The 26,487-nt window shown below is 46.7% G+C and overlaps 1 protein-coding gene across 4 annotated transcripts in view; it reads right to left on the reverse strand.

Annotated features, from left to right (window-relative positions):
* The window catches only part of TENT4A (terminal nucleotidyltransferase 4A), a 43,610-nt gene that overhangs the window by 8,007 nt on the left and 9,116 nt on the right, over positions 1-26,487 (reverse strand). For all 4 annotated transcript variants that reach the window (XR_010116260.1, XR_010116259.1, XM_055245625.2 and 1 more), the window contains exons 2-8: positions 11,370-11,493; positions 10,266-10,312; positions 9,150-9,270; positions 6,403-6,510; positions 5,185-5,313; positions 2,612-2,825; positions 461-587 (exon numbers count right to left, since the gene is read on the reverse strand). Coding sequence is in view for 2 of the 4 variants with exons in the window: in XM_055245625.2 (XP_055101600.1) it covers positions 461-587; positions 2,612-2,825; positions 5,185-5,313; positions 6,403-6,510; positions 9,150-9,270; positions 10,266-10,312; positions 11,370-11,493 (870 nt within the window). In the remaining 2 variants the exon portion in view is untranslated. The remainder of the gene's footprint in view (positions 1-460; positions 588-2,611; positions 2,826-5,184; positions 5,314-6,402; positions 6,511-9,149; positions 9,271-10,265; positions 10,313-11,369; positions 11,494-26,487) is intronic.

Here is a 26,487-nt window from a genome sequence, read left to right on the forward strand (position 1 = left end):
TTACTCTTCCTTCCCATTCCTTTCCCATTCCTATCTCATCTCCCACCCCTTCAAATCCCACCACTTCCACCACCACAGCATGATCTGGGTGAGAAGTAAATACTTCTGACTACATTTTGGGACTGTAAAAATGCCCCAAAATGTAGAACAAGGGACGAGTGTACGTAAGAGAAAATGGTAGGGATTGCATTTTAAAAGCCAGAAATCACCTCCCCAAAACAAAAGACCCTGAAGAAAATGTCAAATCTCCAAGAAAGAAATTTTCAACCCTCAACCATGGATGAATCCCACACAGCCATCCCATATTCCTAGAAGGCCTTCCTTCACCAACATATCTAGATTCTACTGAAATACGACAGAACATCCCTTCATAAATTTCATGGAGGTAAGTGACACAAGAAAGGGGTAAGTACCATCCCACAGGCACGCTGAGCCCAGTCGCAGACACACAACCCATTACCTTTCGGCATCTCTGTTTGGATAGGACCTGGCCAGCGGCGACACGGCATGGCTGAGCACTATGTAGGCATAGTCGAAGACCTGCTTCACCTGCATGGCGCCATAGGAGCTCCGGCCAACGTCATTCCCTGCAGCAAAAAGGCCACGTCAGACTCTCCCCACATGCACACCATCGTCCACATGTTTCGGATCTTCTCACACGAGTGACTCTGAAGCAGGCCCTCACCACTGAAACTCTTCCAGACCCTACCAGCAAAGCCCAGATAGGCGAACACAATGGGCACGCATGGCACTCGGCACTGGCAAAGGCCCTGTCATTCACCACGCACAGGGCACGGTCTGTGAATGCCGAGGGGACTGGTCTGCATCATCAGCGCCCGCGTGCTCATGGCCCACCACATGGAGGCAGCTGCCATTCACAGACGGAGTGACAGCCCACAAAAAGCCACCTCTCCAGGTGGCAGAAACATGAGGGAGACAAAGACTACCACTGTGCAGACCAGCAGCACCAACCCACTGTGATCGCTGATCTGACAATCAGGAGGCCTCACAGTGCCCCAACAGGGCAGGTAGAAGGGCAGCTCACCCCAAGTGCATCACAAGTCAGTCAACACTAATGGAACCTACAGGAAGTAAATCCTTTAGAATGGAATGTGAATTCTCATGTGTGGAAAACTGGGACAGCAAATCAAAGGAATCTGTCACAGAAGTCACCAAGGAAGCCAGTCAGGAGAAGCTTAATTTTCGTAAGAAAAGCACGGTTTCGAATTTTAATTTACACACAACTCATTCTTCACAATCAGGTTAAGTGTGGATTCCTTTTAAAGGACATATATTCTAAGTACTGGAATTTTATCTTTTCTAGATTTCTGTTATAACTCAATGATTATGTGGGTCTTTGTCTTTTGAGTACATTTCAGCAGACACTTGAAGACAATGGCAATGTCTCCAGTGTGACTGATCCAACAGACAAAAAGATGGATGATACACTGCCACACCATGCTACCAAGAAAACCACAAGAGCCTGCATAAATCACGCCATCTACAAACAACAACAAAACACATCAGCCAACGTGTTTTCCTTGAGATAATCTTTAGGAAATAAAGCTCACATCCCAGAAGCCATAAAACAAAAATAACCATTAAATCTGAGGGGTTTTTTTAAATGTATAGGAGCTGAATAAAAAAACACAAATGCAAAAAACAAATTGGAAAAAGTATGACATGTGAGACGAGAAAGGCTTCCCCGACACACACAGGCCGTGCACACAGCGGGGGAGGGCAGCTAGCGACCGGGCAGACAGCACACAGAGCCACACAGAGAAGGCCCAGGGCCACGCGCCTGGAGCTGGGCTCTCCACCACCTGTTCTGTCACCTGTCCGTCAATGATTTTATCACCAACAGTAAGAACGGTATCTCACCTAACAGACGCTCAATCAATATTTGTGGAATTCATAAATAACAATGTGTTTAACCCCACTAATCATTAAAGGAATGTAAATTTAAAAGCGTAACACATGGATTTATCAGATTGCCAAAGATTTTAAAAGGCTGTCACCAAAGGAATGAGGACATAAATACCCTTGAATATGCCAATGGGAATAAAAACCAGGAAATCTCTAGCCCAGCCTTAGACTCTTCAATGCAGCAATCCTCACGACAAAACACAACCTACACACATAGGAAAGGGTCGAGGGTAAGCGTTAAGTCAAAAGCCAAGTGACAAACGTGTTTGCGTTGTGGGATGTGTTCAACAAGATAACAATAATAAACATTAATATCCATATAGGGAAACAGTGGAGAAATACATATCCAAATAAAAGGGGATTAATGGCATCCATGGTTTTTCTATATTACATACTTCTGGGAAACAAATGGTTTAGGGTGGACATACTTCAATAATCAGAAAAAAAATATTTTCCTTAATTCTGCTTTATTATAGAATGTAAACAGTTGGAAAGACAAAAAGTTAATTAGAAGCATTAAATAAGGATTTCTCAAAGTGTGATTATTAACTGGTTAGTATAAGAGAAACCTGCATCAAGAGCAAATGAACTGCCCGGGACTCTCAGAGCCCCAACACAGCCCCCGTCACCAGCACGCCCCCGAGGCTGGCCTAGCTCCCAGCAGTGGAGATCAGGGCGCCCTCACCTGGCAGCAGGGGGTCCTCAATGCACAGCATCGACGGTCTGTACCCGCTGGTCATGGCTTTCATGATCTCCTCTTTGGCGATATAGGCACCTCCTTCTTTGATTCTAATACCGGTTTTCAAGTAATTAAAATTTCTCCCATAGAGTTCAAAAAATTCTACAAGAAGCATTCCAAGGTTTTCATCAGCTCTCCGGGCATCAATTCTTGGATGCAACTGTAAAAGCAATGCACCCACAATTTGTATGGATTCATGGCATGTTCTAAAGAAAAAACAGCATGCAACGAAGTCTGCTGTCCAGCAGCCTCTTCAAGGCAATACCAGTGAGTGGCACTCGCTCACTCACTAGCACCACGAGGAAGCCTGAACAGCAGCCTCTGCAATGAGGAGTATTCAAAAGAAATACAATGTACTAATCTGAATTTTAGTGTAGTTTAATTTTTGAAATTGGTAATCCATAGAGCAAACTTCCTGCAAACACAGATATCTGATTAACCAACTACTGGCAAATAAGTTGACTACATTCTGCATAACTTAGTCACCTGGAGTCACCTGGATGGTAGATGTAATTTCAGATTCTCATCATCCTAATTTCGTTATGCTGAAGCACAACCAACAGGGGTCAGTGTTAGACTGAATAGTATGGCAGTATCACATAAAACCAGAAAGTGAAAGGGTTGATTTTAGCTGTGTATAGGTCATTAGTATTGTTATCATAATATTTATAGCAAGCTTCCATCCTGCTTGTCACACAGATGAGTACCACTCTCAGTGCAGTGCCATATTGTCTTCAAAAGCAGGCACTGGGCTTGTTCGGAAGTAAACCACTGTCCACCACACCTCCTGAGGGTCATAATTCTCAGCTGTCCAGACCTGCATTGCCCACATGTCTATTTAAATGAATTAAAACAAATTAATTAAAAATCCAGCTTGTTGCTCTCACCAGCCACACTGCAATACTCAGTAGCCACGTGTGGCACCCAGCCCCTTGCTGGACCACGCAGAGGTGGCCATCACCATCACAGAATTCTATCGGACAGTGCCAACTCGAAAGGGACGGACAAGGGCACATGAGAGAAAGCTCTCAGAGAAGCACGGTGCATGAAACTATTTATAACAGAGTGCCAGGAGGAGTTGCAGCTCGAAAGCATACAAATGTTTTTAGGGTTCAGAAGAATCCCGGAGTTCTCTGCATATTTCCACCACACAAGAGGAGGATTCCGATTCTGGCCTCACCTTTATTCCCTTCCTTATGCCTTGTCTTTTAGCCAAAATCACATATCCAAGAGGCTGGCCGGTGCCAGGGTGGGCCTCCTCCCCTCCCTTAGTCAAGAAACTCAGATGCTGCCAGTCACACCGCTGAGGCAGGACAAGCTCTGGGCACTGGACAAGGCACAGGGATGTGGCAGTGAACACAGGAATCCCACCCATGCTATGGTGGCCTCCTGTGGGGTTACAGGATCACCGAAAGGACCCTCTGAGGGGGTGGCAGGAGGCCCTGGACCCAGGCCTGGCACATGGCACATGCATGATCAAAGTATTAAGTAGCTGTTGTTACTACAAGGCCATGAAAATAGTGCAAGTCAGGAGTATATTAGTAAAGAACAGAGGCCCATGTTTAATTCAAAATAATGTCCAAAAACTATGGAAGAAAGGCTATATATAAGGGCCACATCTCAGAGGGGAAAGTGAAGACAGGACAGTGTGACTATAACTGTAAGAAAACAGACAAGGAATTCCATTTTCACTACTTTTAAAGCATCTTTGCAGAGACAGACCAAGGAAGCTGCGATCATCACAGGTGGTTACCCAGTGATTCTACTATCACAGCATTCATGACAGTGAGAACATTACCAAATCATGGGCAGATTTAGTAATCGCAGCACAATCACAAAGACAAAATTAATGGTAAACATGGAGAAATACAGTTGTGCAGCTGAATTATATAGGCAAGATTTTGTAAAGAACAGAATTCTTCACTCAAGAAAATATAAACGGAATAATTATTGTTTCAATTAGAGATGATTTTGTATGTTTAAAAAGTATAATTACAGTTTATCAATACATCACAGCATTTAACAATACTTTTTAAAACACGTAGGTTTTCTATTGATAGATTTTCCATGTTACTCAACAAAATAAGGACCACATATAATTTAAGACAAAATAATGATGTTTCATCAGTCTGAGAAAGCTCTCTTGTAAATCCTTTTCTCATATGTGGTACTCAACTTTATTCTGAGACAAATTTTTTTCGATATAAATCACAGACAAGCACCAAGCACCAAGAAACGTTTATTGTTTACCATGAATTCCCTGAGCTTGGACTGATGTGCACTGGACTCACAGGCACCCCTGCACTAACAGTTACATCCAGTACAAAATGAGCTACAAAGGAGCATCCAGAAAGATGCATTGATCAAGAGGGTTTGATTGTAAGAATCAGAAATCAGCCTCTACCAAACTGAAACAATATAGTAAAAGGAGAGCAAAGGCTGCTGGAACCCACTAGACAACTGGTTGGAGGAGTCTACCCACACGTCTCAACAAAACGATCTCAAGAAAGCATACGTACCTGTAGAAAGCTAATGGCCATTAAAATTAGGCTGTATGAGCTAATTCCACCTGTAAAAACTTCATTCAGGTCCCTCTGCAGAAGGAACTGTTTCAATACTAAAATCAAGTAAGGCAGCAATGAATATTTCTGTAAATTCCAAAAGAAAAAGATTTACTAAGTAGTTACCATACTTTCAAAGAGATTTCACATAGCAAATCACACAAGACAGAAAGGAAAGTTTCCTCGATCCTCTTGCCCATCTGAAGGCTCTCAGCCAGTAAGTCTCAAACCTTGGTTGGGGGACGCTAAGAATTAATTTCCTGAGGGGCTTGTGAAAATCGAGACTGTGGAGCTCTCCCTCGGTTACGACTCAGCAGAGGTGCACCCCCACCATGAGGAGTCCACAGGCACAAAGGAACCCAGGGAGAGACCAGCGCATTCGCTGGAGTATTTATGTGCTTGCTACACAGGCCATGAGGACACTGGGGGCTCCGAAGCAGGAGAGCAGAGTGAGGGTGGCAAGGAAGGCAGAGCGGCAGGAGATGGCGGGAGGGAGGGAAAGCCTGGCTGCTGCTGTTCACGTTGTGCTGGGGGCAGACGTACTCCTTCAGACCAGATGGCAAGGGGGAAGGGGGAACCTGAAAGGCAAGGCCCTTGAAAATGGAACAAGACGGGACCAGATTGCAGGGGTGGGTCTGCCCCTGCTAAGGACTGCACGGCCTCTACTGTAACAGGATCTGCCCCTGCTAAGGACTGCACGGCCTCTACTGTAACAGGAGGTCATGACCATCTGTTTAAGACCAGGCACATGGTCAGAGTCCCAAATATGTCAGCTCAACCAAGTCTCTCTGCCCATCCTCAGGCACTGAAACCACCCAAAGTGAGTATATTTAAGGCACCTCATGATTTATCAACTTTCACCTGGGTAAAACCTGCCAATGAGGCACTCTGAGCTAGAAGCAAAGTCTGTTTGTAATAACTAGAAAGAACATTTTAACAAAGCTCTCTAAAATGACTGTCAACTTTATAAAATGGTTACTCAAGCAAATTTTAAAAACAGCTATGTAATTTCAAAGTATCTCTAGAAATAATATTGTAGGAGAAATAATTTAAGTGCAGTCTGTATTACGAAAGATTTCTGTGTGCAGCTGACAGCTGTAAACATCTGTAGGATGCCACCAAGCATAAGCACTCCAGTCCTGCACTCTCGCCGTGCTGGGTCACCAAGCACAGTACCTTCATGTAATTCTTGATGAACTCCGCTGCCCGGACGCCCGTCTCCATGTTAAAGCTGATGTCAACTTTCACTTCAGTCTCCTGATCTGTGAGCTTTATTATTGGTACCTGTAAAGATTTCATTTTAAAAACTGCTTTAATATGCAGGACTCTCCACAGTCAGGCACCAAAATGCTGACAAAGCTGTACAGAGGTTTGGTGTTTTTTCTTAGTAATGAAAAGGGGGTCAGAGAACACTGTCAGCATCAGTAGTCCCTGAACTCAGGACGACTCCCAGGCCCCAGCCCCTCACAGCAGGACTCACGTTCTGCCCAGCCCCTGTAGCCCTGGATCAGCACCCGAGGTGACCAAGCATCAAAGAGAAGTGAGGGGAGGGAGCCAACAGGGAACAGGAGTTAGTCTCTGCCATGCCCACCCTATGTGTTGGGATGGAGAGAGGTGCTTGGCCCCCGACTTCTATTTGGCAGAATTTTTGAAATCATTTAATGTAACTTCGAAGCCATTTTTTTAAATTGTATGTTATACTGATATTGTTTCTCTACTTTGGGTTTTCACTTTTTAAGACAACTTTACTAAAAAAATTTTTCCCCTAAAAAATTCAGCAAATAAAAGGCTATTTTAGAAATATTCTCGCCAACAAGAACTGTCACGGAATGGCACTCAAAAGCTGCCTGAGCAACTGTCCAGACCACACTCATGCCCCACCCTCCACCCTACCAGTAAAACTGCGTTCTTCCAGAAGAAAAGGCAATGTTTTGTTTCCTTCAGCCTTGAAGGATTAAAAAAGGAATTCCTTTAACCAAAACAATCAGGGTCTAATGAAAAGTTTAAATGCCAGTGATAGGCAACGTAGGGACAGTGCATTCAGTACACACCTATTCTGGGCTTTAATGTCTACACTTGAGGGCAAACAACCAAGGACTCATCGTGTGAGGACAGGCCAGTGGCGCCAGAGTCACCTGGACACCACTGCGACCACCAAGCAGGGTAAGCCCTGAGGCCAGTACGTTCTTAAGAAGGCAGAAAAACAAAATACTTTCCCAAAGAACTCATCAGAAACTGCTTTGGAAGAAGCCAACACTCAACGGCTATGCCTCCCTGACACCCAGAGTTCAGGAAGCAGCTTCCTTTCCATCTCATGGACTCCTCCCCACCATCACTCTTGGCACTCTCCTGCCCTTCTCTTGCACACACTCACTCACGGCAGGAACCCCAAATCCTGCAGGCGAGGAGTTAACACTGTAACACAGTTTTGGGTTGTTGTTCCAAATAGACAAGATTTCACCTTAAACTCAGCCCTCGCCCTGGGGCTCTCGTGCCCATGACCGGCCGGCTGCACTGTGCTCCCCGGAAAGGAGCAGTGGCAGGCTCCAGGCTCTCCCTACAGTCTACACTGGCCCTCAGGTAACAGAGGAAAAGATACTTAGTAGCCAATATGCGACAGTAATGAGGTCACTGGGACTAAGCTGTTACTGTAACTGCTCAACCTACTGTGTGTCCTCAGGACAGCCGCGCCTCAGTTCCTCTACTCCAAAGGTGGTCGCCTGGTCAGGATTCCCACCCACCTCCCCGCTGCCCCTTGGCACACACAGAGGAGCAGCGGATAACAGCGGCCTGGGCTACGCTGCCAACCCACCTTTGGCTAATGACCTCACCTCTCCGCACCTCAGTTTCCTCACCTGTAAAATGTGAACAGCAACAGCATCTGCTGATGAGAGTGGCTGGGAGAGCTAAGTGCAGTAAGGCCCGTAAGCATTTGAGAAAGTGGCCAGCCAGGGCTTGTCTCATGCTAATGAGAAGAGCTAACAGCCCCTTCTGGAACCTGGGCCTGGAGGGATCCTCCGGTGCTGCCTGCTCGCTCTGGTCCACATGACAGTGACATGAGCATGTGCACTTCGTTAACTCTCACCAAGAGGTGCACCTGGTACATATGCACTTTTCAGTGCACATATCAGGTTTCAAAACCTGCCCCCAGCCTCAATCAAAAGCACCTGACAATGAGAAACGTGAATGCCCCCTCCCCTATCACCACACAGGCAGGAGGAAGCTCCCGCCTTAACTTACACACTGCTAAACACTATAAGGATGTGAATCACACACCACAAAAGTTGACACACAAATTTAAAAATGAAATGCTAGCCGGTCGCACAGGTGAGCTAAGAACTGTCATACAACAGGCAAGTACCTCATAGTCCCTGGGGGGCTTATAATCTTGAACTGACATAAACCTTAACAAGTACACACTAGAAACAGTCTCATCTTCAAACTTCCCCTAAAGATAAGAGGCTTTTCATAGATGTATATTTTTTGGAACAACGAAAGGAACAGCTAAGTTGTTCCTCTTTAATATAACATAGCAAATGGTAATCATAAAAACCATGGTTTAATCACTGAGCCACACTCTCCATAATGGGCAGCACCTGAACGTCAGTGTCTGGTTTCAGATATGACTCTCCTATTCATCCTAACACAAGTAGACACAATCACATATTTTCATTCCAAGAACAGTTTAATGGGCTCACAAATCCCAAAAGTTCAGACTGTCACTAAACATGTTCTCAGTTGGTGATCATGACTATAAAACAAAAACATAAAACACATGTCTGTACCAGAAGCAGATTAATCTTCAAAACTGTAGCCAATAACTGTGTAAAATACCACGAGCTCGTGACATAGGCATATCCTGTGACCACCTGGGATGTGAAAAGGCTTCTGCCAGGTCAGAGGGGCCAAAGCCAGGCACTCACCGTGGCCTTGTCCAGGACTTTGATGGAACACGGCTCAGCCACGTTGTGCTTCCGCAGGGCCTGCTCCAGCAGCTGTAAAGGAGGACGCTCCCATTTCCCGAAGACCACCAGGTCTATGTCGCTGACAGAAGAAAACGCACGTCAGCCACTGCTGCCCTCACCACCGCCTACACACTCGTGTGGGGAGGATAAGCATCACGTGCCTGCGTCTCCCCCAAAGGCCAAGACACAATCCCACTAGCCTATGGCCCCTAAGGAGGTGAAATGCAGTTCATGAACTACACCAAGTCCTCGCTGAACTGAAGGGAAGACTTCCGTATTTGTAGCATAAGATGGAAAGCAAGAAGGTTAAATGATTCTCCCAGCAGCACTAGGTATATGAGGGGATTCACATGAAAACGCCTGCCCCCAAACCAGGCTGAGGCCCCGCTCTCCCAGCACCTACTCCAGCACTGGCTACACTGGATCACTCCTGCCAACCCAGGGATTCCTGGATACCTGTACTTGTTCAATTACCCACTGGCCCTGCTAACGTCAACCCCCAAATCCTGAGATTATAGCCTCTTCAGCCTCCAAATGCTAACTAGCAGTGGGTTAACAGAAGGTAAACTTTGAATGAGACAGTGCACAGGAAATTTAGTTGGGTATCAAGAATCCTTAATGAGAAAATACTAGTTTGTATTTTAGAATGCAAACTTGTTTGACATTTTCTTATCAGGTAAAAATACTTAGAAAATACTATTTAAAGAGAATTTTGCTTGAATCTTCATCAAAACATAAGATCAATTTTTCAAACACATGTCCTAAAATATCAGCAGAATGTTTTCTATTGCATTTACTTCCCACAGTCCTCCCACCTGTCTTCCTCATGTTTCCAGCATGAAGCATTTTTGCACCCCAACAAATTAAGTGTGAGAGGCAAAATGCAAAGCATTGAATTCATCATAACACTAAATTAAATCTTTCTGCCAGTTTCCCTCTGTAACCACAGTCTTTTCCTTTAGCTGGCATTTCTCGCCTTAGACTCAATTACAAAGAATCTATTTGTAGCCCTTAATATTGCAGAGACACCATCCCAGCCCCCCACTAGCCCATGCCATGCAGTCTGGTACTCACCTAGTTGGAAGATAGAGACCTGTACTAAAGCTGCCAAATATCTGTACCTGAAAGAAAGAGTGGTTGCCTTAAAATGTATACCACAAACCAAGCAGTCACACTACCATTATTTCTTACTAAAAGAAAGCCCTCACTATATCCTTGGGTAAAAAATAAAACTACCTTGGAAACTGATGGAGGGGACCGTGTAACAATCAACCAGAAAATTCCCTTTAAGTTAAAGACATGCCCCAAAAACGAATGTTTAAAAACTCAAAATTAAGAGGTGAAACAAGTTTTGTCCTCACCCTACAACCCTTCAAAGCTCAGGACTTTTCAGAGCTAGCTTCAAACCCTTCAACCTCTTCTTAAACCCACAGCTAAGGCACTGGGGGCAGGGCTTTGTCCTAGGGCTCTGAAGTTTAAAGCCAAAAATATGTATCACTTTAAAAGAGGAGCAGAAAACTGGGTCGTCCTTGCCCACTGCCCACCAAGAGCACACATGCCCCTCACAGCTGGGGCACGGCCAGCCCTGCTGGTCCACTGAGCCCAGCCAGCAGCAGGGAAGGCTGCTGAATAGAGCCGGCCAGGGGCAGGCTTCACACCGCCGGCACCAAGCATTCCAGAAGGCCCCACTCCACATGTCAAAAAACACTTATTCCTTCACTGCAAGAGTGGTGTGTGATGAGGGAACACTTCCAAGTTTTACAAAAATGAACACATTATATGCTACCACGTGTGGTGGTGGGGAAGCAGGGGTGGGTGACAGGGTGAAATTTCTAAATTTTAAGGTGAACTTAAGAGAAACAATCACACCATTCTCCCCCCTCCAAAAAAAAAAAAAAAAAAACCCAACAAATCCCTCGCCGATGGTCCTCGCGCTTGAGTGTGCGCCAGCATCACACAGACGCACGGCCACCACAGGCGTCTAAGGCAGCAGGTGCAGGTGGGCCGGGGGCCATGCATTCCAGGCGACGCTGGCCTTCTCAAAGCACACTTGGAGAACTGCTGCCTCGGGCCAACGAGAAAAGGTCTGTGTGGATCCAGCCGACACATCATCATCACAGGGTATTTAAATTTACTCGCACGTGACATGCGACACAGAACTCCAAAGAACATACTCACATCAGCCGTCGGCCAAAGGTCTTTCACCACAGTTTCGATCCGTTTCACCACCTCTCTTCTCATAGCTGCTTCTTCAGGACAAGGGGACATGAAGTTATAAAAGTCAATTATTTCCTCATGTAGTCTAATGGACAAAAGAGAAAACATACTAGAGTTACAATGAAACGTCACCACACTTTCTGTTCTGTTCTTACATCAGGATGACACTCAAACATATTTCTGGCCATGAAATTCAGTTTCATTTCTCCTCTGAAAGTATAAAATGAAAACTCTGTGCTCAACAAACTTACTTACACAGTATGACTTAGCAACACTAAACAAGTGAATTTTGTCAATACCAAGTATCAATAAATGTACAACTGGCCTTTAAAGACTTATCCAAAAACATCATCTCAGTGACTTTATATTGAAAAAATGAGAGAATTCCATCCAGGAAGTGTGAAAGCAGCTTTCCAATGAATGTGGCACAGTCAGGCACAGTTCTGAGGGTGGGAACCAGCTCCAGCGCATGCCCCAAGGCCCCAGCGGCACCTCCCTGAGTGCCTCACGCTAAGGAGCATGGGAGGGACTGAGAACGGGCCAAGGTGTGGGGAAGGAACATGTGAACAGGAAAAAAAGTATGTGAGTCCTCAGGGGCCCGGCGGCCCAGGTCTGCCCAAGCTACCTGGTGAACATCCACTAAATCCTGGTTTCATCCGCCACAGTCTCAGCAGAGAGAAACAGGGTCCCTGGAGGCAGAAAAGCTGATCTAATTCAATACTCAAGTATTCTCTCCTTAAGAGGCCAATAAGGAGGTCAACACCCAAATGCCTGTGGGACAGAAGTAGGGCCTCTCTCTCTTAACAAAGCTCACCACCCGGAGCAAGGCCTGGAAGATGCCTCATGCTGCCACCTCAAAGGTGCTGATCTCCTGTCACCCCATGGGCTCCAAGAGCTGAGGTCAGCCCTGTGGCCAGTGGCACCAGCCTATGTCATGAGTTAAGGCTGAGGCCTAAACCGATGACTGCAGGAAAAGTGCTGTCGTCCTCTTTTCCTTTAAGGGATTAATTAAAGATGGAGAGAGGGGAAGGCAAATTATCCAATCCTAGGAATTATAACAAATCAAACTTGCCTGTTTCCATTCTAAGTTTCATTAATAAGGCAAACAGCAGAAGACAAAACAGGGCCAACGAACAGAGCTGGCAATGTGGAAGCAAGTAGCACCTCTTACAGGACCTGCCAGGGGTGAGTCCAAAGGTAAGTGGCCCCGTGTCAGCCTACAGTTTGGCTCTTGTATAAGGTTAATTTCAACTGTCTCTCACCTAAAGTATCGCCACTTCCTATCCCGCCAAAAAAAGTCATTTTGAGTAAGCATTCCAAACCGTTCAGAGAGGGTTTAAGGCTAGGCTACAAGCACACACGAGACTCCAGTAGCAGCAAATAAATGCTGGGCACTCTTGCTCATGAAGCACCTGCAAATCAGGCCATGCCTGGAGCCTGATTTTATCTATCACATTTAATTTAAAAAAATATGTGGCCGGATGCAGTGGCTCATGCCTGTAATCCCAGTACTTTGGGAGGCTGAGGTGGGCGGATCACGAGTTCAGGAGATCAAGACCATCCTGGCTAAAATGGTGAAACCTCTATTCTCTACCAAAAATAGAAAAAAATTAGCCGGGCGTGGTGGCACGTGCTTGTAGTCCCAGCTACTCGGAAAACTGAGGCAGGAGAATCGCTTGAACCTGGGAGGCAGAGGCTGCACTGGGCCGAGATTGCACCACTGCACTCCAGCCTGGGCGACACAGCGAGACTCCATCTCACCAAAAAAAAAAAGTAAGAAAAAAACCTCACCCCAAGCATGGTCCCAATTCAGACAGCCACCAGTCCAGCTGTTAATAGATCCCAACATTACAATATTTTTTTTCAAACTGATCAAACTACAAGAGCTTTGAAGTAAAGCTTCTATCTTTTCGACAATTGCTGAGCACCAACTACATATTAGGCATTTAACCATCTTTTCTACCAGCTCAGTAGGCCACTTTAAAGTCTGAGGTATTACCTACAACTTCCTACCACTTAGTAATGTAAGCAGGACTAGATATGCCACGTTAGCAGGTTAACATCCACCCCAGGGAAGAGCCACAGGCCAGCCTCTCTCCATCAGGAAAAGCGTCTGGGTGGATCCCTTCACCTTCACCAGTCACTATCACTGTCACTGCAGAGAGCTAGGGACAGTCCTGGGCTATCCATGAGAACAGCACTGGGAAGTCTGTCCACCTAAACCACTACACCACGTGGCCTCCTGCACCTCACAGTCCCGTTCTGAGGATAATAACAGGAGTAGAGAAATTTAGAGAGATTCTAACAAAGATGCACGCTTGGAATTATTAAATAATTGGCCCAAAGTCACAGAAGAATGCCAAAGCTAGGATGCTAAAATTCTATCCACATCCCCCATACTGAACTCATTAAAGCATATTGTAAACAGGGCATTCCAATTTGTAAAAATGCCACTCCACGTTTCCACCTGCAGAGTAGAATGTCCTGTCAACTTTAAGTTCTACCTGAAGTAACGGCAACATCAAACAGCTTTCAGGACCTGTGCAGCCACATTCACCACCCTCAGGGGCATCCCCTACTGTCAAGACATGCTCAACACTCCAGGAAAGGAAGAGCACGAAGATAACACCTGCTACAGTCTGCCTTAGACACACAAAATCAGCGTAACATGGCATCCGTTTTTGTCACATATCTGTTCCCTTGCACAGGGAGAAGAGGGGGTGGCCTGGTATTCCTCTCCTAAATCAGCAGATTAATGGCGAGGCGTGGCCTGCCCATGCTCCTAGCAGAAGTGGTGCTCAGGGGAACACAGGCCTCCTGACCTTGGCATTGTGTCCAAACAATAAGATGCACTAATAACTACACCTGTCTGAAATCTGTAATAAAATGGACCTAGAAGTGAGCAACTGCTGTAACAAATATTAGATAATAAGAGCCAAGAATAATTTTGTTTTGCCTTCTCAGAACAGAAGGAACACTGCCAGGGGCCCGGCCATCCATGCCTCTTGGATGAGGGGGTCAGACAAGAAGGCTCTGGCGAAGCGCCCCACTAGCCCTTCTTCAAGGAGAGCAGGGACCAGCAAGGTGCCGCACGACTCCAGGACTGCCCACGAGGCAGAGTGTGAGACTGGTGGCGGCCGCGGGACAGTGCCAACCATCATCATTACGACCTCTGGGCTGGCCTGGAAAGCCCCCAGCCTGCCTTCTGCTTGGCTCTTTGTGAGGCCCTCAGAGGGCGAGGGGTGGGGGCCGGGCAGCGAGGTGGAACACTGACCAAACTGAGAAAAAGTGCTAAGAGCAGCCCAACAAAACCCACATGAGGGCACCGCCCAGCCATGCCCACCCAGCGGCCTCCCCGGCCCCTCGGCCTCCCTGCAACCACATGACTCTGGAAGCCATCTGTGGCTGGATGCAACGGCGCACTGCTCCATCTCCAGTGCCCAGAACAGCGCTTGCCTGTGCATGGAATCAATCAATCAAGTTTTGCTAAGATATTTTGCTGGCGTTGTCATTGCTGATGTACACTCTCTATAAGATGACATCTAAAGTTAACATTCTGAAAATATTTTACCTCTGCACTGAATAATTTGATTTGTTAGCAGAAACCATTTAAATGGCCAACTATCCCTTTAAAAATGTAAACATTTTTACATTTTTTGGATTATCTCATTCAATACTAACACTGCCAGGACTTTTCACTGCCTTAGGAAGCTGTGCACATACGTTCACAGATAAGCCCTGCTGACCACAGGCCACGCCACCATCGCCAACTACAACATACCTCCTTTACTCATCTATGACTTCAAATACTGAATACACCCACTGGTTCAATTCTCCAAAGGTCTGCCACAGAAGTACATCGATGAAAAGTTTCAATCATTTCTCCTCAACAAAATAGAAATAAGTTTAGTCTTATGTTCTCACATACCAAACCTCCAGGGAATTTACAGCTGGCAGGACGTCTGCATAAAAACCACACTAAAGTCTCCTATCCACAGACCAGTCATCAATATCTTTTAAAGCTCAATTTCAGTTCTGCTCACCAGTGTTCAGTCTCCAAATCGAAGAAATTTCTATGCGTCGACCATAATAGAATAAATCCCTCTACAGTGGATCACAAAGGTGGCATCTCGGAACCAGCAGGACACAGTGACAGCCCTAGGCAGCCCCGGGGCCCTGCTGCCCCCCAGGCATACCGTCATTCCCCTCCCCATGAGAAAGGCTGGCGGCAGGCCAGGAAGCAGTGCCAGCCAAGAGGCGGCCTGACCATCCTCCCCTGCAGCCTCAGGCGGCCAGTGAGACCTGGGAAGTGCCTGGCAGGGCTTTCCCAGGAGGCTTCTTAGGGAGGAGTTGGCACACAGCCCTCTGGCCTCACCCCCTACTCCGGACACATTAGGCTGGCACTCTCCAGCTGGGGGCTGTGAGCGGCCCAGGAAACTCCTCTATGATACACATCTCATTCTCAGCTGAGGAGCTAAACGGACAAACTGAGGTGGGGCCAAAGGACACAACGCCAGGAACACTGCCCCCAGAACCGGCGGCAGAGCTTCCACCTGCTCCACGGTGACTTCTAGCTTCGTCTTAGATTTTGTCACCAGTTTGAGTTGGCTGTGGTGTAGAAAAGAAGCAGGATCTATAAATGAAGCAAGCCTCTGATGCTTGTCTCTGCGAAATGAAATCCTGAGACATTAGCAAGGCTCCCGCCCCACACAGAGCAGGGGCAGCTTCCCGATCCATTGCCATGGAGCAAACCCTGAATGATTCATTTCCTAGTTATCTTAAGAAAAAAGGAAATGGTGACAGCAGAGTTGTTTTTTTTTAAATGAATTTTCATTTTAATCAGGAAACTACTCGAAAACAGAATTCTGAAACATTATTTCCTAGTGTGCTTTACTAAAAATTAAAGAATAAAGTTCATTGAAAAACAACAAAAGATCACTCTCGTTTACAATCACTACCTTGCAAGGGTCCAAACCCATCGAAAGGTAATGACTGACTTCTCAATTTAGTAAATTCCCAATTTCTGCTTTTAGTACTAAAAAGCAAGATCAGCAGTGTTTTTGTATTTTAGTATCTGGTATATGCTTGCTGTATGTATTTATGAGACCCAACTTACTGAGCTACTTTAAGAGCAAAAGAAGGATCCTACAGTTAGAGAACAAAACTATATTATTCCATAGCTAATAAAGCTATTGATGAAAACAGGTGACCCATTTAGGGGATGATTTTCAGCTTTAGAAGCTGAGCTAATGGGATTAACTGGTTTTCAAGTTTGTCCAAATTTGAATCAAAGCCAAAGCCAGGGAGGACTGGCTGGTTTTGAAGCTGGGGCCAAAGAGGTGAAGCAACCCCACCCGTCCACTGCCTCACCCAGGCAGGCGCTTTGTATCCCTCCCAGGACAGAGCTGGCTCCTCCCCCATCTCAGCCCCAAGGCTCTGCCCTGCCTTCCCCAAAAGGCACAATTTCTAAGTTGTTCAAAGGTGACTTCTTTGTAGTCAACCCAAGGACAGGCACTGCACTGCAGTAGGTAAAGGGCAAAGAACTAAAGGGCAAAAAAGGCAAAGGTCACAGCCCTGAAGCCAGGACAGCGTATGTAAAATAAAACACTTTAGAAAGAACAGTGGGGCCGGAAGCAGCACACCAAACACTTCATAATGCAGGTCTCTGGGTGGGGAACATACAGGAACATACTATGGGCTTGCTTCTCTAGGACATTCTCCTAGACTTTAAATCCAGTAGCTTCTTCTAAGCAAAGTGATGGTCAAAGGTCAGATTTCATTCGATGTTTAAGGGAAAGGAAACGTCACGAAAATGAACATGCCCTCCTCCTCCAATCTGGTTACAAGAAGTTTCAAGCCAGGAATGTTGGCCCAGGCCTGCCGTCCAGCTAGTCAGGAGGCTGATGTGGGAGGGCAGGCTGAGGGCCCAGGATTCGAAGCTACAGTGAGTGGTGATTGCACCGCTGCACTCCAGTCTGGGAAACAGTGCAAGACCCCACCTCAAAAAAAAAAAAAAAAAAGTTTCAGCACCTTAAACCTACTGAATATGAGGAGCTGCACTCTGAAGAACAGGTGCTTCCAGTCTTCCCAACTTACTGAAATTTCACAACTCTCAACACTCAGGTCTACAGTTCTGTCCATGTTAATTATGTGCCTCAGTTTACTTTTAACACCCCATTAATCTCATCAATCCTGAATGCCAGGGAAAAAGTGATTTTACAAACTGCATATGAGTTCAGTTCTCGGTCTTTTCCATTACAACGTAAAATGCGACAGAAAATACTGGAAACTCATTAACTGTTGATTTATTCTCTCCCTCTCCTCCAACTCTTCCTTCAAAACCCTTAAAACTAGTGGTTTCTCAGAAATCGAAGTTCCCTCACTTCAGCTCCACTATGTTCACTATGCATTTTTGCCCAAAAAAAAAAAAATACCTTAGTGAAAATATTTGGAGTTAACCACTGCAATTTTGTAGATATTATAACATGCTTTGATACGATTACACCAAAACAACAACTGATTCAAACACTACTATGTCGCACTGATAGGGTCTGGATTAATATTTAACTCCAGGAAGAGTGGGTTGCTAAGCAAATCACAAGTACAGCACAATGAGGGAATGACTGCATTGCTTCTATTTTGAGGGATCAATGATCCTCTTTAAAGCATCCATTTACTGATACAGTTAATGAGCTAATTATAAATCATTTTTATTTATTTTTGATTACATTGCAAGGCAACTAATACCTGCACAAATTAGAAAACCCAGAAGCAGGCCTTCAAGACTTTTTTTTTTTTTTTTTTTTAAATCAAGGCTCGAAAGAAGGAAAAGGACTGAAACTATAAATGAAACCCTTCGTGTTTCTAGGGCTGCGAGTCAGCTGCTTTTAGTGCCTGCCTCAGTTCTTCCCACTCTTGGCAGGGAGGGACCTATCGATGTGCCTATCTTTCTACACAGGGGCTGTGAATGAAGCTGCAGGCTCACTTGTAAGGGGAAGGCCAGGCAAGGACCCAGAAGAGTCTGCTGCAGAGGGAAGGGGCCCCTGACAGCTACCGACAGAGGAGGAGAGCGCACTCCCCTGGAGGAGGAGGAGCAGGAGCTGTGAGCCTCGTGAGACAGCCAATGCTAACTTGGTTAAAAAGGTTAAGACCGACTAACATTCACAAAACAGCCAGGGCAGAAGGGCTCTGCAGCTTAGGAATCAATGCGGAACTCAGATCTACACAAATTCCACTCAGCAAATGTAAGCCTTTTTTCCCCTTCCCTCCCACATCTCTCCTGGGATGAGCCACACAGGATCCTGGAGCAGATGATGTCCCAGGGCCAGTCAGAACCTCACTGGAGGGTGAGCAGAGGTGCCTTTGTGGGTGCTGGGGGATGCAACACTTTCACCCTGGTAAAGCAAACCCAAGCACATTGCAAATGCTGCAAATGCCATGCAAAGGTCCTGGGGCCACTCAAGGCGGGGGAGAGAAACACCATAATCTTCTCTTCCCCTCAGAACAGAAAGTAAGAAAGGGCTTAGGTACCAGAAGCTTGTAATAATTAAGCCACAGAAAAAATACTTAACTTGGGAATCTGCATTGGTTCTAAGCCCACTGCTAAAGAAGAAAATGAGGCACCAGACCAGGATGAAGCCCTGCCATCTCACTAACTGAGTGGGCAGATACTCCAGCAGTGGGGCCAGAACTACTCAGAACCACCCCACACCACAGGTACCACCTGGAGCAAACCCAGGGGAGGCACCCCACCTGCTTAACACGTCCTCAACCCAGCTCAGCACACACACAAAAAAAACCACCAAGGGGTTCAGTCTCCTAATACTGGAGTCTGAAGCAACCCACAGTGCAATTAAGGACCCACAGACTCTGAAAGGGATTAAGGAGAGGCCAAGAAGGCACTTCCTGAGCCACATCTGCTGGTTCCGATCCACCTGCCACCCAGCCTGGCAGTGCAGCCACAGCACAACTGCTGACTACCGCAGGGCAGCTCTGGGTGCTCCGAAGGAACCGGGCCTGCTGTGAAACTGCGTGACTGTGCCTGGAAGCTAGGGCAAGCCTTGCTTGCTAGCTCAAGCAGCTGATCACTTTTGAAATGAAAACAGCTATACTTTCTGTTGTCTTTCCAAATATCCTTACACTGGATGAAAGATAAGCGAGCATCATCTTTTGGGGCAACAATACAGAATAAGAGCCAAGAGGCTAAAAACATTAATATCCTGGACACTACACAATACCCACATTACTAACATTCACACTAGATCCTCCCAAATAATAGTCTTTGAGGCAAATATTACTATTTTCATTTTATAGATGACAAAACTAAGTATTCATTAGACAAATGGTAACTGGCCCAAGACCATACACAACCAGGACTCAAGTCTTTATCTTGAAGTCTGTGCCACTGAGCTGGAAGCCACACTCAGGAAGGAACCCAACATAGAAACAGGCCAGTCCTTTCCTAAAGAGTGAAAAGATGTAAATAGAACTCCAACTGTTCAGAAAATTGTGTACATCTATCTATACAATATTTTAAAGTTGTTTAAAAGAGCTTTTTAAGGACAGGAGGAAATGCTTACCTAGCGTTTTTTTAAAATGCAAAATGATACATTTGCTACATATTTAAAGCACCATTAAAAGTGACAAGAAATATGCTCAAATGTTAACAATGGAAAAATTATAGGTAGTTTCTGTATTTTCCAAATTTTCTTCAATAAGTCATTATTGCTTTTATAATCCTAATAAAGGAAGTGTAATAATTTCAGTTTTACTAATTCATACTGCAAGGGTCAAAGAGCAGACATCACTGTGCCCGTCTTAAGTCTTCTGTAAGAAACTGGTATCCCCTAGCCTTTACACTAAAGTCACACCAGCAGGGGCTCCCTCCGGGCTCTGCCGCCCAGCACTACAGGCCCTCATGCTGCTGACCCTGTGTCAGCTCCTAACCCCGCATGGCTAAAAGGCCCCTTCGGCCATAAAGTTCTGGGTCTGGTTTAGAAAGTTATCCCATACCCCAGACTGCAGCAGTACATGTCCCTGCCCTGCCAAAGGCAAGGCCCCTGAAAAAGCTATCCTACAATCCCGAAAACCTCCAGATGAGCTTTGTGAGGACGGTGTTGTATCAAGTGCCCCAGCCGCACTAGTAAGGCCAACCAGGCTCTCTCCATCATGCCAGCTCTCAAAGGCACTGCTGCCAGGGGGCTGTGCTAAGTGGGATTCTGAGGCTACATTACATAGCCATAGTAGAAAAAACTGTTACTATTCATTGGTGATGAATACTCATTAGGTGGCATTCACCATCTGCCTGCTGTGACCAGGCACTCACTGTATGACACGCTTCACTGAGTCTGATGAAACCACCGTCACCCCATTCTACAGACGGCTCATAGGCAAAGCACCTGCCTACACCTCACAGGCGCCGTGAGACCCCAGGCAGCAGCTGCAGCTCTGCAGCCCCTGCCCTCCGCACAGTCAACCCCTTGAGGCCCCGCCAAGATGACAGAAAACAACTATTCAAGAAAGGACTATACAAAAGGCTGGAAATCACCAATTACACAAAGTAAGTATGAGTGAGTGAGAGAGAGGGAGAGAGAGAAAAGAACTCACCCGATCCAAAGATGTAAGCCAATATTAAAGCACAGCAAGCAGATGGGATTCGTGGTCTGCAGTTATTTACCCGTGATCCTCTGCGTAGCGCACCCCGGCTGATACAGACAGTAGAGCTGTGGGCAGGATGATGAGATGCGGTACCTACTCTCATCAAGTTTATATGGGAGGGACAGGGGGCATGATGGGGGAGATAAGTAGACAAAATAAACCAAAAAGTTGCTATGCAGAAATTTAAACTGGTAACCACGGCTGTGAACTTTAGGTTGGTCAGGGAGAGCCTCCCTGATACCAAGTGGCTGGTACTGAGGCTGAGATGGGAAAGGTAATGAGCAGCCAGTTATGGAAAGACAAGGGGACAGCACTCTGGCACAATGGACAGCAGGACGGGGCCCCCAGGTGCGATGGACTAAGAGGGCACCAAAGACACCGGCACAGCCCAAGCAGCGGAGTCTAAGACCAGGCCTGAGTGTACCTGTCCCCATGGGCCAGCTGCTGAGCAGAGAGTCCAAAGCCTGGAGGAGATTCAAGATGCACCAAAAGGACTAAGCCCTCAGAAAGTCAGGATGCAAGCCCAGGTGCCAGCAAAGGCCCCACCGCCTCCCGCTGAGATGCCAGGCCCTCAGCCTGCATGCAGCCTGGAAGGGGAGAAGGTCCCGGGGGCAAGGTGGGAGGGGTTTCGGTGAGCAACACTAAGAAGGGCTTGGGTGAGAGACATCCATGGCATGCCAGCTGTGTGAGGGCAACACAGCGGAAAAGGGAAGGGAAGAGGGAGCCCAGCACGGAAGAGCACAGGAGCCAGGGATCAGAAAGGAAGCCCAGGACGCCCTGCTCCACAGAAACACCGAGTAAGGACACATCAAGAAAGCACAGGGTGGACGGCAACAAGGAGTGGAACAAGAGCGAAGAAGCAATAGGGTGGCGAGCTGGGGACCAAGGCAGGCAGAGCCCATGTACTAAGAGAGCTAAGGTCTCTGGGAGGCTGGGCCAAGCAAGACAGACACTCCCACCCACAGGAAGATGGGACCAGTAACAAAGTATCCAAGACTCAAGAGAAACCCGCTGCCACGCTAAGGCCAACCTCAGTCTATATCCAGATCCTCAAGTAAGCAACTGAGGCAGCAGTTGGGCGCGGGAGGGAGGGTGCTGAGGACAGCTGGGCAATCAAAGGTAACCGCCCATCCCTGGGGACTGGGTCTCACCTCTGATTCCACACAACCCTCCAAGCCAGAGAGGACAGGCAACACAAGTGGGTTCTGAAGCAAAGAGGGGCCCAGTCACCCGCGACCCAGGCACATGGCAGATTCAAGGAGAGTGCTCCCAATCAGCTATTTGGGACCCTGACCATTCAACACACATGACAAAAAGGCACCAACAGTGGCTCCTATCTGCAAACGCGGTAGAGGACAGTGGATGCCAGGTCAAGGTGGCGCGGCACAAGTCACAGCCAGAGGACACTGCAGGATGCCCTGAGGGACCACAGGACTGAGCTGACCAGAGGCAACGCGGGGGGCGTCGCCTCAAAGAAACTCACCAGAAGCATGAACCATGTTAGGAACTTAGAAATCTCGGGCAGCAGTCCCGGGAAGCCTCCTGGTGATGAGCATGAGGTCTGTGGAATATGCTGCAAATCGTGGTTTCCCAGGCAGAGGCGAGACTGCAGACCCTTCAGGAGCCTGAAGTGCCTGGGGTCAGATCGCATCCCAAGTACAACACAGGGATGCAGCTCCCCCCACATGGTGCTGTCATGAGGACTTAATGAATCCACACTGGCAAGTGCTTAGCACAGGGCCTGGCCCTCAGTAAGGGCTCGGTGCAACAGTGGTCATAACTACGAACAAACTACAGATGCTGAAAATTCATGGACACAGAAACACTACCACTGGGCACCACAGGAGGGAGAAACAAAGGCTGAGCCTCCAATCTACACAGCCCAAGCAAACCAAGACTTCATCAAAGCTTTTACTCTGACGTTGCTGCACTCAGCCACTAAAGGTTTTCATCATGTTTTATGCTTCGTCTCAGCAGTATCCTTAGAAACTAGTATTTCCAACTGAAGCTGGACATCTTTCCCTTTCAAGTAAAATTAATAATTTGGCAAATTTATGTAAAGATAAGACTTTTAGTGTAAGTATTTCTACTGACCAATCCATGTGTCCATCTACACGAGCCTAGAGAAAGGTCCTACAGTGGCAGTCACCTGATTGTGCTTCTGGGTGGTGGGACTGAGTGACTTTGGAGCTTTCTGCTTTAAAAAACCACGGAATAGTTTTATAAAAACAATGCCAGTATGTTTTAGTTAGTTAGCACGAAGCACTCTTAGAAACAACCTCTAGCTTTAAAGCAATCAGCAAATGGCAGTGTAAGATGGCACACACAGCAGGTGGTCCCCAGCCTCACAAAGCAGGCTCTCTCCAACTGGTGATGACAGCACCAGGTCCTCCTGTTTGGTTGACAGAAATCACCCTCAGAATCCTCGGGAAAATCAGGGCACTAGCTGTCCATCTCTGGAGTCTCTGAATCATTTGGAGACTGGGCAGGCCCTCAGACAGCATCAGCATCTCTCCTGAGAAGCCAGACATCACTTCTCTGGACCCAGAGACTGGAACTCAGCATAATTGTTTTCTTTTTTTTGAGACAGAGTCTCAAAAGTAGTGTGATCTCGGCTCACTGCAACCTCTGCCTCCTGGGTTCAAGAGATTCTCCTGCCTCAGCCTCCCAAGTAGCTGGGACTACAGATGCATGCCATCATGCCCGGATAATTTTTTGTATTTTTAGTAGAGACGGGGTTTCAATGTGTTAGCCAGGATGGTCTCGATCTCCTGAACTTGTGATGCGCCCCCCTCGGCCTCCCAAAGTGCTGGGATTACAGGCGAGAGCCACTGCACCCAGCCTGTTTTCCTCTTTATTAGCTTACCTCTTTGGACAATTCTTGCTTTGCTCTACATGTGCAGTGGCCAAAGAGACAGGCTATGGAGTGAGACTACCTGGACTCCAACGCCAGCTTTACACCTACCAGCTGTGTGACCCCAGGCCAGCTGTGCCGAGAACAGCCTCTCCCAGGAGGGTGGCAGGAGACACTGTATAAAGGGTGAGGGCTCAGTCAGGCCAGTGGTGATTACTACTGTGGCTAGGACTGTATACCACTCACTTGATGGCAGCAAAGGAAAAGCTGAGGTCCCCACCTGTTAAAGGAGGCTCTGTGAACAGCAACTCATCTTCCCCAACCACAGGCCTTGTTATTTTATTCTAAAACCAATCCTAAAACGCCCTTCTTACTCAACGAGTTTGCAAGCTTCAGTTCATTCCACGCTTTCATCTCCCTGAATAGTTCCCACAGATTCATATCCTTTAGAGTGTGGTCTTGCGCTCTATCCTTCCACCCATCACACTTGTCCTTCAGCATGAACATAGTCTCTTGTGAGCCAGAACCACAAACTCTAGATAGATTCACCTTTTGCTTTCTTCCATGAGGTAACTCATAATGACACTTTAGAATTTCTTTGCATTTCACAGGACGGGCAAGGTATCCTTTTCTTATTTTTGGCCATCATTTCATCGTTGTCCTTCCATTTTTTTTATAATGTTTTACATAAGTCTAGAGACGATGCCTATAACCAAAATACACTTTACTGTGTTGCGCCACAGGCCCATTTCTGCCCATTCACAGAGGTCTTGCGTGGCTCTTCACTCCAACATACCAGTGCCCTCTCTGTGGGGGAGGTGGGAAGAAGCCCAGGCTTGCACACCATGCAGACGTGCATCTGGGCATCAGTGCCTTTATTTCCTAGTAGCGCCTTGGGCGAGACGCTTGAATCACTTAACGCTTAATTTTTCTCTCTTCAAAATGAGTTATCGTCCAGGATTGCGAGACTGCAGGTCAAGCCCCCAACGCAGCAGTGCTGACTGAGGCGGCTGCGCTGCCAGTCCTGCTTTGTCTTTCAACTGCCGTCAGATAAAACAGTGAGTAAACAGCTCATCAGATGCTCCACTCTTCATAGAATGCAACTTCTTTTTTTTTTTTTTTTTTTTTTTTTTTGAGACAGAGTCTCGCTCTGTCGCCCGGGCTGGAGTGCAGTGGCGCAATCTCGGCTCACTGCAAGCTCCGCCTCCCGGGTTCACGCCATTCTCCTGCCTCAGCCTCCGAGTAGCTGGGACTTCTAAGAATACTCCAGGTGACAGAAATCCTGCTCCCGCACTGCAGCCTCCCTCCAGGCCAGTTCTGGCACACCTCGAGAAAGCACGAACCTGAGCATACTACTGCGCACGACTGGCTTCCCTCTGAAATCCTCAACACTCCCCAACCCCACAGCTGTCGACTTTGTCCTGTGGTGGCTGTCAAAGCACCCCACCACATCTGAATCTAATCTCTTTAGGAAAACAAAGCAAAAGGACCTGTACCAACATATTTGAACCATGTTTGTAGAATGAGTTGCTAGGTTCCATCCCCTGCATGTTAGCGACATCTAGTTCACTGAACACTGTTAGGAGTAAAGTGCCCAGATGTCAGCCGTGAATTCACATTTCCAACTGCAGCACCCTTTGCCAGGTCACGTCAGCCTGTCAAGGCTTCAGTTTTCTGTCTACAAAACAGGAGTAATATCACTCATTTCATGGGTCGGCTCTGGGAGCTCAAGGAGCAAACTCGTGCAGAGAGCTAAGCCAAAAGAGCCGCACACACATGAGCCACAGTGGTGCTGGTGACCAGGAAGACTGTTGAGAGAAGGAAGTGACCGTCTGCACCATCATTAACCTGCGTGCAAAAACGCTGAGACCTATCACCTGCATGCTGGACTGGAGACACTCCAGGTCACGACAGTTGCTCCGTGTTGCTCTGTGTTGCGCTCTGCTATGAACCTATTTTATGCTTCATGTGCTATTAAAACAGCGGCTTTTTGAAAAGGATTTGCATTGGAAACTCAAACAATTTCTAGAGCTTTCACAGTGGTAACTTGCTGAGTAACACAGCTTTTACTGTTGTATGAGTTTCAATTTATTTCGACAACAGTTACTGAATCAAACACTGTTTCAAATAGTCTAAAGTTACTGCAGTTTAGAGCTGTCTAAATATATGGCCATTTAAATTTTAATTAAAAGTAAATAAAATTAAAATTCAGCTCCTCACTTGCATTTGTCACATTTCAAGTGCTCAAAAGTCACATACGGCCAGTGGCTACTGTATTAGGGCAAAAATAGAATTATCGCATCTCCACAGGAAGTTCTACTGGACAGTGCTGTTCTAGTTGCCTACTTAATGTTCCCTGGCCCTTAATTTTGTTTTCCTTCACTATACACAGAACACTATGTTAGAAGCTGCAAAGAGTTCAGAAAACACTTCATCCTCTCCTTCTACTAGGTGCACGAAAAAAACCTTAACCAACTTTAAACGAGTTACACAGAGCAGCACATACAGCCCTGAGCAAATACATCAAGAGTGCCCTTGCCTCTGGGGAGATGAGATTCTTATTTAAAG

This window comes from Symphalangus syndactylus, chromosome 16 (assembly GCF_028878055.3).
Source record: "Symphalangus syndactylus isolate Jambi chromosome 16, NHGRI_mSymSyn1-v2.1_pri, whole genome shotgun sequence".
Lineage (NCBI taxonomy): Eukaryota > Metazoa > Chordata > Mammalia > Primates > Hylobatidae > Symphalangus > Symphalangus syndactylus.